The sequence below is a fragment of the Pecten maximus genome, chromosome 8 (assembly GCF_902652985.1).
Source record: "Pecten maximus chromosome 8, xPecMax1.1, whole genome shotgun sequence".
In the NCBI taxonomy this organism is placed as follows: domain Eukaryota; kingdom Metazoa; phylum Mollusca; class Bivalvia; order Pectinida; family Pectinidae; genus Pecten; species Pecten maximus.
The window spans coordinates 37,275,361-37,285,356 of NC_047022.1; the positions used below are offsets into that span (position 1 = coordinate 37,275,361).

The 9,996-nt window shown below is 46.9% G+C and overlaps 2 protein-coding genes across 2 annotated transcripts; both read right to left on the bottom strand.

Moving 5' to 3' along the window:
• Positions 1-227: 227 nt before the first annotated feature.
• Positions 228-1,293, bottom strand: LOC117332304 (early nodulin-75-like). The gene is made up of 2 exons (XM_033891188.1): positions 612-1,293; positions 228-271 (listed from the first exon to the last, which is right to left on the bottom strand). The coding sequence occupies exons 1-2, from the start codon at positions 1,291-1,293 to the stop codon at positions 228-230; spliced, it is 726 nt and encodes a 241-aa protein (XP_033747079.1).
• Positions 1,294-1,616: 323 nt separating this feature from the next.
• On the bottom strand, positions 1,617-9,063 carry LOC117332305 (extensin-like). The gene is made up of 2 exons (XM_033891189.1): positions 8,948-9,063; positions 1,617-2,886 (listed from the first exon to the last, which is right to left on the bottom strand). Exons 1-2 carry the CDS (start codon positions 9,061-9,063, stop codon positions 1,617-1,619), a joined length of 1,386 nt encoding a protein of 461 aa, XP_033747080.1.
• Positions 9,064-9,996: the final 933 nt, after the last annotated feature.

Genomic DNA, 9,996 nt, shown 5'->3' on the forward strand with positions numbered 1-9,996 from the left:
GGACTTAGAGGGTACCTTCTGAATGGACAGACGGACAGAAAAGGACTTAGAGGGTACCTTCTGAATGGACGGACAGACAGAAAAGGACTTAGAGGGTTCCTTCTGAATGGACGGACGGACAGAAAAGGACTTAGAGGGTACCTTCTGAATGGACGGACGGACAGAAAGGGACTTAGAAGGTACATTCTTGATGGAAAAAGATTGCCTGCTGTTCTCTGGGCCGTACATCAAATGGCCAAGGACACATGGAATGGACAATGGTCAATTCCTTCTGTGATTAAGGCAACGTTTTAAAATTACAGTTACCAGTATACAACGTGCCTTGGTCATGGTCTGTCTAAGCACGTGAAGATTTGTCTATGTACAACTAATATCAACATCATATTTGAAACTCATTGGTAGTGTGGTATGTGTGAGGTGGTATGTGTGAGGTGGTATGTATGAGGTGGTATGTGTGAGGTGGTATGTATGAGGTGGTATGTATGAGGTGGTATGTGTGAGGTGGTATGTGTGAGGTGGTATGTGTGAGGTGGTATGTATGAGGTGGTATGTATGAGGTGGTATGTGTGAGGTGGTATGTATGCGTGGTCTATGTGCGGATGGTACTGTACCTGACGGTGGTATGTAGGCGGTGGTAGGTTGTGCGGTGGTATGTATGATGTGGTCTAATCTTAGGGGTCTGTGTGCGGTGGGTCTGTGTGCGGTGGTCTTTGTGCGGTGGTCTGTCTGCGGTGGTCTGTCTGCGTGGTCATGTCTCGGTGGTCTGTGTGCGGTGGGTCTGTCTGCGGTGGTACTGTCTGCGGGTGGTATGTCTGCGGTCGTCTGTCTGCGGTCGTCTGTGTGCGGTGGTCTGTCTGCGGTGGTCCTGTGTGCGGTGGTATGTCTGCGGTGTACTGTGTGCGGTGGTCTGTGGGGCGGTGGTCTGTTTCCGGTGGTCTGTGTGCGGTGGGTCTGTTTGCGGTGGTCTGTCTCCGGTTGGTCTGTGTGCGGTCGTCTCTCTGCGGTGGTCTGTGTGCGGTGGTCTGTCTGCCTGGTCTGTGTGCGGTAGGGCGGTGTGCGGTTGGCGGTGGTCTGTGTGCGGTGGTCTGGTCTGCCGTGGTCTGTGTGGGTGGTCTGTGTCTGTCTGCGGTGGTCCTGTGTGCGGTGGTCTGTCATGCGGTGGTGTGTCTGCGGTGGTCTGTCCTGCGGTGGTCTGTTGTGCGGTTGGCTGTGTGCGGTGGTCTGTCTGCGGTGGTCTGTGTGCGGTCGTCTGTGTGCGGTGGTCTGTTGTCTGGTGGCTTGTGCGGTGGGCATGTTGGGTTGGTCCCCTGTTTGTCCCGGGCGGCTGTCGGGTGGTCTTTCGGTGGTCTTCTGCCCTTTCCCCTGTTGCGGGGGACGGTGACGGTGGTGGTGCGCCGGTGGCTGTGGGCGGTGGGTGTGGCGGTTTTGGGGGGTGGGTGGTGGCTTCGGTGGTCTGTGTGCGTGGTCTGTCTGCGGTGGTCCTGTTTGGGCCCGGTGGGTTGGCGTGTCTGTGGTGCGAGGTGGGTCTGTGTGCGGGGAGGTGTGTGTGGGTTGGGCGGTGGTCGGTGTGCGGTGGTCTGTTGCGGGTGGTCTGTGCGGATGGTCTGTCCGGGATGTTATCTGCAGGTGGTCCCTGTGTGCGTGGCGGTGTGGGTGGTTGTGCGGGGTTGTCTGGGTGGGTGGTGGGTGTGGGCTTTGGGATGTCTCGGGGGTTGTTGCGGTGGCGTGTGGGGTCGGTGTGCAGGTGGGCTGTGTCCTATTTCGCTTGGGGGGGGTGGTCTGTTGGGTGTGGTCATGTTTGGCGGTGGTTGTGTGGGTGGTCTGTGTGCGGGTTGATGCGTGGGTGTGTGACGGTAGTTGCGGCGTGGTTGTGTGCGGTGGGGGGGTTTTTCGGTGGGTTGCGGTGGTTTTCCGGTGGTACTTGGCGTGGTCTGTGTCGGTGGCTGTGTGCGGTGGTTGGCTGGGTTTCTTCTCGGGGGTCTGTGTGCGGTGGTTGTGTGCGGTGGTTGTGGTTGAGTGGGTGGTTGAGGGGGGTCTGTCTGCCGGTGGTCGTGTGGGTCGTTGTTATTTGGGTGGGTTGGGGGGTCGGGGGTCTGTGGAGGTGGTCTGGGTTCTAGGTGTCTGTTGGGTGGTGTGGGGTGTGGTTGTGTGAGGTGGTATGTGGGGCGGTGGGGGGCGGTGGTTGTTGGGTGGTTGTGTGGGGAGGGGTGTTCGGGGGTGGGTTGGGGGCGTGTTCTGAGGTGGTCTTGTGGTGTATGGTGCGGTGGTTGTGTGGGTGGTCGGTGCCTGCGGTAGGTCTGGTGGCGGTGTTGTCCTTCCCTGGGTTGTGTGCGGTGGTCTGTTGCGGTGTTTGTTGGTGGGTTGTAATTGGTTGGTGTGTTGCGGTGGTCGGTGTCGGTGGTTGTGTGCGGTGGTTGTTGGCGGTGGTTGTTCCGGTGGTTGGTGGGCCCCGGTTGGGCTGTTGCGGTGGTTGTGTGAGGTGGTGTTCCCCCGGTGGTCTTGGGTGGTCTGTTGGTGTGCGGTGGTTGTTTTTCCGGTGGGTCTGTTTCGTGTTGGGGTTTGTGTGTTGTTGACTGTGTTGTGGTTGGGTTTTGGGTGTGTGGGTGGTTGGTGCGGTCGCCCGGTGGTTGTATGGGTGTTTCTGCGTGGCTGGTGTGGGGTGGTGTGTGCCGGTGGTGTTTTGTTGCGGTGTTGTGTAGGTGGTTGTTGGGGTGGGTTTTTTGGTTGGTCTGTTTGTAGGTGTGTGCGTTTGGGGTGGTATGTCTGCGGTCGTCTGTGTGCGGATGGTCTGTCTGCGGTCGTCTGTCTGCGGTGGTGTGTCTGCGGTGGTCTGTGTGCGGTGGTCTGTGTGCGGTGGTCTGTGTCTGTACTGCGGTGGTCTGTGTCCTGTGTGAGGTGGTATGTGTGAGGTGGTATGTATGAGGTGGTATATGGGAGGTGGTATGTGTGCGGTGGTATGTATGATGTGGTGTGTTTTAGGTAGTAAGCCCGTCTTTGTCCGATCTTGTCTACATATATTATGAATGAAGAGCGATACCAAAAGTATGTGATAAATGACTTTATTTTTTGTGATCGATTGTCAACACAAGACGAGGAAACAGGTTGGGCTGCTGTCATTTTCAAACCAGTATCTGTTACTGTACATAACGTGGATGCGTAGTTCCTGTGACTTCTCCAATAGGAACTCTTTGATGACGAGCCTGACTTGATTACGGTTATCGTTGCTGACACACTGATTGAAATTAATTCTTTATGAGATTATGATCAAATTATGAAACATGAAACCTGCTGAGAAACCTTCAATAGCAGACTAGCGCCAAGGTGTTGACATTTGTCACTCCAGTGGGGGTACATCGAGAATGCGTCGACCGACGGGTTGCTTAATTTTTCCTCAACGAAATCTTTGTTTGGGGTTTTTGTTTAGTTTATAATTCGTTTTACGAACATGTTTTAATGAAGTTCAGTAAAAAGGATTGGTCTCAAATTCTCCTAGACCTAGACCATCTCCCGAAAATATCGCTAGGCAAGGGGGATTATTTGGACAATTAAACACCTTACAGCCGCATTCTCCCAAATAACCTAAAATTCTAGTTGTATACTTGTATTAAAGGCAATCCCTGAAGATGCTCATTCACGCTATCCTAACATTACACAAACACACATGGCCGTTTGTTTACATATCGAGTATACGTGAACTTGCCTACATTTTGTAATATGGTTTCATTTGATCAAATTAGCAAAATATTCTCGTAATAACTAATCAATATAAATAAAATTACAACTAAATACTTAATTTTAAAATATAGCAATATGCATAACAAAACATCGATAAAATTCAGATCGATGATGTTGACAATGTACGAGGAATACAGACAAAAGATAAACCAACAATCCAATAGACGTCCGGCAAAATCGGAATTCGAGTCTATTCCCTTTTCTTCTATCTGCTAAGTTCTAACGAATCAATTCTTTTCCTTAGGAAATCCTGAGGTTTTGCCGATTCCAGTCTCTTTTACTTTTCTTTCTGGCAGAATTTGTCTGCGTTTTGGCAGGCCCAAGCTTTCGGCATTCCGCCATTTTGTGTTGACTGATAACCCGCCTGTTGCATTGTGGGACTAATTTTCACAGAAACTTGGTCCGTCAGAGCCAGTTATTATTGTTGGGAATTTCCCGTATACTTTCATAAATGCACATTTTCTTCCAGTTTTTGATTCGCGATAATTTGTAAGGTATAGTCAAAATGTGCACATATATGTATATTTCTTTGTGAGTATGGGTATTTAAACCGACATTTCATCAGAGAGACAGGATTTTAGCCTTTGCCTGATGTTTCTTACACCGTTTACATAGTTATCTTCACAAATCGCGGGGGAGGGGGTGTGAACAAACCGGAACCGGCACCGGAACTGATTATGAAGTCATAACATACACAAAAATAGCCCATTTGTATGGTCTGATTACACGTAGGGGATTAATGGAATAGCTCATTTGTATTGTCAGATTACACGTAGGGGATTGATGGAATAGCCCATTTGTATGGTCAGATTATATGGAGGACATTGATGGAATAGCCCATTTGTATGGTCAGATTACACGGAGGGGATTGACGGAATAGCCCATTTGTATGGTAAGATTACATGGAGGGTATTGATGAAATAATCCCTTTGCATAAGTATGGTCCCCATTTCCGTAAATAGCAGAACAATGTCCAACAATACTGTATGGACATTCGGATCTCTCTTACTTTACCAAGCACAATTAATTTCCAATCAATTTTTTAATTGATTGTACTGACTGGGTGACACCACAGACAACAGGTACTTAATCACTGTGTATAAAGTAAGCTAGCGAACCAATCAAAATAGACTATATAATATCCATGTTCAAACCCAAAAATATGACTGGTTCAGCGGCCACTTATAATGTTCCATCCTGGGATGGTCCGGAGATGGTAGCAAATATAACGTAGCGTATGAATGCTCAAAATAGCACGTGGCGTCTGACTGAATGCTCTAAATATAACGTAGCGTCTGACCGAATGCTCAAAATAGAACCTGACGTCAGACTGAATAGCACATGGCGTCGGACTGAATGCTCGAATAGCACGTGGCGTCGGACTGAATGCTCGAATAGCACGTGGCCGTCGGACTGAATGCTCTCAATAGCACGTGGCGTCGGACTGAATGCTCTCAATAGCACGTGGCGTCGGACTGAATGCTCTCAATAGCACGTGGCCTCGGACTGAATGCTCTCAATAGCACGTGGCCTCGGACTGAATGCTCTCAATAGCACGTGGCCTCGGACTGAATACTCGAATAGCACGTGACGTCGGACTGAACGCTCTCAATAGCACGTGGCGTCGGACTGAATGCTCTCAATAGCGCGTGGCCTCGGACTGAAAGCTCTCAATAGCACGTGGCCTCGGACTGAATGCTCGAATAGCACGTGGCGTCGGACTGAATGCTCGAATAGCACGTGGCGTCGGACTGAATGCTCGAATAGCACGTGGCGTCGGACTGAATGCTCTCAATAGCACGTGGCCTCGGACTGAATGCTCTCAATAGCACGTGGCCTCGGACTGAATGCTCTCAATAGCACGTGGCGTCGGACTGATCTACTATATCGTCGAGTTGAAACCAAGACTCACTCTTGTCCATACATACTTCTCTCGGTTAGTTATAAAGATCTTACTCTGGTCCTATTCAGACATATAACGATACATTATTGAGCACAGGGATTTGATACACACGGTTCTTTTATACATATTTATTATATAAGCGTCGGTTGGGAGAATATGATAAGTTTATATGTTAGTGACGTTACAAGTCCAGGGTCTTCAGTCCACGGGGGCATGTGCTACATTTGTATGCCTTTGATTGCGTTACTACTAACTCCTATACAACAATCGAGCGTTAGTAATCTCTACTGACAGGAGATGGTTACACAATAATACAATACTACAATGTATACCAAAAACGTTTTTGCTGACGTTTGAAAGTGTTGTACTCTGGAAAGAGATAAAAAGAACATTTGAAATTAAAGCGACATCAATATGTCTGTCAATGCTGTCCTATAGATTATCCGGGACCAGACGCTATGGTCACGTGTCCTGATTCTTCATACAGTGCAATGTACTGGATTACCTGCCTTAGAGTCATTTCTGTCCACTAGACTACGCTTGTTAACACTGTATTTTCGAAGTGAAGTTTGCCGGGGAAAAACTACGGCAGGCAATCCATTCTAGTATCATCAGTAAAGCGGATCTCTTTTTAGAAATCGTAAAAAGTGTACATGGTAATACGGTCGCATGGGGGAATTTTCTTTTCGCTCATTCGTTAGATCGGCGGACCTGCAGGTCGAGGGCAGCAGGTTCGATCCCTTGTTGGGTCACACTGCTAGCTTTCCTGTTACAGTACAATTTCATTGAAGCCTGGCAAAGAGTAGAAAAATAACATCAGTAAACTGCGCTCATTAATACTGTATTTTCGAAGTGAAGTGTGACGGAGAGTAGAAAAATAACATCAGTAGACTGCGCTCATTAATACTGTATTTTCGAAGTGAAGTGTGACGGAGAGTAGAAAATAAAACCAGTATACTGCGCTCATTAATACTGTATTTTCGAAGTGAAGTGTGACGGAGAGTAGAAAATAAAACCAGTAAACTGCGCTCATTAATACTGTATTTTCGAAGTGAAGTGTGACGGAGAGTAGAAAATAAAACCAGTAGACTGCGCTCAATGATACTGTACTTTTCGTAGTGAAGTGTGGTTCAGGGTAGAAAAAAAACTACGACGGACATTCCAGTCCAGTACTATCAGTATCTTTGTCACAATGTTGAAGTGGACCTATTTTTCGTAGTCCACGAAATGTAAGTGATGACTTCACATCATGTAACGTATAAATATTGGGCCTACACGAGGGACGAACATTGGGTCTATACGAGGGACGAACATTGAGCTTACACGAGGGACGGACATTGGGCCTATACGAGGGACGGACATTGGGCCTACACGAGGGACGGACATTGGGCCTATACGAGGGACGGACATTGGGCCTATACGAGGGACGGACATTGGGCCTATACGAGGGACGAACATTGGACCTATACGAGGAACGAACATTGGGCCTATACGAGGGACGAACATTGGGCTTACACGAGGGACGAACATTGGGCCTATACGAGGGACGGACATTGGGCCTATACGAGGGACGGACATTGGGCCTATAAGAGGGACGGACATTGGGCCTATACGAGGGACGAACATTGGGCCTATACGAGGGACGAACATTGAGCTTACACGAGGGACGAACATTCACAGCATGTAACGTATAGATATTGGGCCTACACGAGGGACGAACATTGGACCTACACGAGGGACGAACATTGAGCTTACACGAGGGACGAACATTCACAGCATGTAACGTATAGATATTGGGCCTACACAAGGGACGAACATTGGGCCTATACGAGGGACGGACATTGGGCCTATACGAGGGACGGACATTGGGCCTATACGAGGGACGGACATTGGGCCTATACGAGGGACGGACATTGGGCCTATACGAGGGACGAACATTGGGCCTATACGAGGGACGGACATTGGGCCTATACGAGGGACGAACATTGGGCCTATACGAGGGACGAATATTGGGCCTATACGAGGGACGAACATTGGGCCTATACGAGGGACGGACATTGGGCCTATACGAGGGACGAACATTGGGCCTTTACGAGGGACGAACATTGGGCCTATACGAGGGACGAACATTGGGCCTATACGAGGGACGGACATTGGGCCTACACGAGGGACGGACAAACTAGAGACACTGGGACTTCATACTGTAGTATATAGACAATCTGAGCATTCAAGATCCTAAATAATATAAACCTAGTGTGAGAAAACAAATCTAAGAGCATGCAAGATCATATAAAAAGAATACTCAAGATGGCTTTAAAAAGCGATATTCATAAAGAATTGTTACTGCACCAAGCATAAACGATTTCTAACCTTGCTTAGCAAGCACCGGTTAAACCTCCTATAATATTCAAGTCGTCGTTTTTATAACTACCGGTGTATATAAGGCATTTTGCTTTAAAACGGTAGACAACCTACAATATGTACGTGCTGTCAAGCACAATAATAAAGGAACATTCTAATGATAATATCAAGTCATGTTTTTAATGTTTAAAGTAAGCGAGAGTCACAAAGAGTACACGGAGTGCGATTCACTGACTACTCTGCGAATAAAAGTCTGACTGATTGACTGTTCTCAACGTAATTGGCTTTGGTAAGAGATGACTGTATCTCTAGACTTATATTGGAAAGTTTATGGAATATCGGTAATCATTTTTGTATTGCTCTTCGAAACGAACAAAACCCAATAAGATACAAATAGATTTCTCGTTGGATAATGGTATCGGGATTGGCACATCTCGGTATTGATGGTACTAAACCAAACAAAGTGTCTAATGCGCTGCAGTGTTTTCCTCCTCAGAACCAACACAACCATGCGTAGTACTCCCCGTTTGTGGACCCTGACGACTGCCAGCTAGAAGCATCTCCGAGTTCATCGGAATTCAAGAAACGACTTTAATTAGACTCCGGCGTTCCCAATTAAATTTCCTTTCTGAAGAGGAACAAATGTGCTTCATTAGCTATCAGAAGCGCTGAAATTCGATTTGGCCATGTGTAAAATTTATTTTCTATTTCCCCGATTTTCAGAGAATCATTGAGATGACTTAATTTTCTACCTTCCACCTGTTTCCTGCCTTCCTGCTGTTTTCTACATTCCTTGTTTCTACCCTACCCTCCCCTTGTTTTCTACCTTCCACCTTTTCCCACCTTCATTCTGTTTTCTACATTCCCTTGTTTCTTTCCTCCCCTTGTTTTCTACCTTCCACCTTTTCCCACATTCCAGCAGTTTTCTACCCTCCCCTTGTTTTCTACCTTCCACCTTTTCCCACATTCCAGCAGTTTTCTACCATCCCCTTGATTCTCCCCTCTCGTTTTCTTTTCGGGTTGATTTTATTTCTCTGACCTTGCTCCTTTTTATCCTGAATCATTTTCAGTTGTCTTATGACCTTGTTTGTAGGTGTCTCCTCGACACCGTTCTCATATGACACTGTCTGTTGGTGTCTTAGACATTCGTCTTCAAATGACCTTGGCTGTTAGAGTTGCATTGACACCCGGCCCATATATACGGTATCTCATTGACACATGTCTTAATATGACTTTTGATTTCAGTGTCTTCTTGGCATCCGTCCTCATATAGTCCTGATTGTTGGTGTCTCCTTGGCACTCGTCCTCAAATTACCATAACTGTCAGTGTCTCATTGACACCGCCCCGTCCTCAAATGACCCTGTTTGTTGGGGTCTCCTTGACACTCGTCCTTATACGACCTCAGCTGTTGGTGTCTCCTTGACACCCGTCCTCATATGACCTTGATCTACGTCCTTGTATGAGACTGCCTAACGCACGAGGACGTTAAACTCCGTACGAACTTTTCTTCATTACTCGTCATCCGTATTTCATTATATACTACCGTTCTCGTGTACTTTCCATCCTTTACTTCTCCCAGTAAGTGTCTGTGAACTTTCCATCCTTAACTTCTCCCAGTAAGTGTCTGTGAACTTTCCATCCTTAACTTCTCCCAGTAAGTGTCTGTGAACTGTCCATCCTCAACTTCTCTAAGTATGTGTTCTTTCCATTGTTTTTATTTCATTTACCTAATTTCATTTCCTTCGTCTCAAGTATTTTTTTCAGTCATTGTTTTTTTTTCAGTTATTGTTTTTTTTCACGTATTGTCTCTCATCACTTATTTCTTCTGAATCTCCATCACTATTTGTCAGTTCTATCTACTTTGTTGTTGTTTTTTTATTTCATTTATTTTGTTTTTTGTTGTTTACCGGAAGCATGTAATTTGTATGATCCAAGCTGTTTGACTAAAACATTCAAGAGTTTTATTTCCTTGGGAAGGACAGTTAATTCCCCGGTT

Coding starts and splice junctions, on each gene's coding strand:
- LOC117332304 (XM_033891188.1), bottom strand. CDS start 1,293: ATGCCCACCGCACAAGCCACCAGACAACAGACCACCGCACACAGACGA. Junction 272..611: donor CGCCTACATACCACCGTCAG/GTACAGTACCAT, acceptor CCTTAATCACAG/AAGGAATTGACCATTGTCCA.
- LOC117332305 (XM_033891189.1), bottom strand. CDS start 9,063: ATGATTCAGGATAAAAAGGAGCAAGGTCAGAGAAATAAAATCAACCCG. Junction 2,887..8,947: donor AATGTGGGAAAAGGTGGAAG/GTAGAAAACAAG, acceptor CACCTCACACAG/GACACAGACCACCGCAGTAC.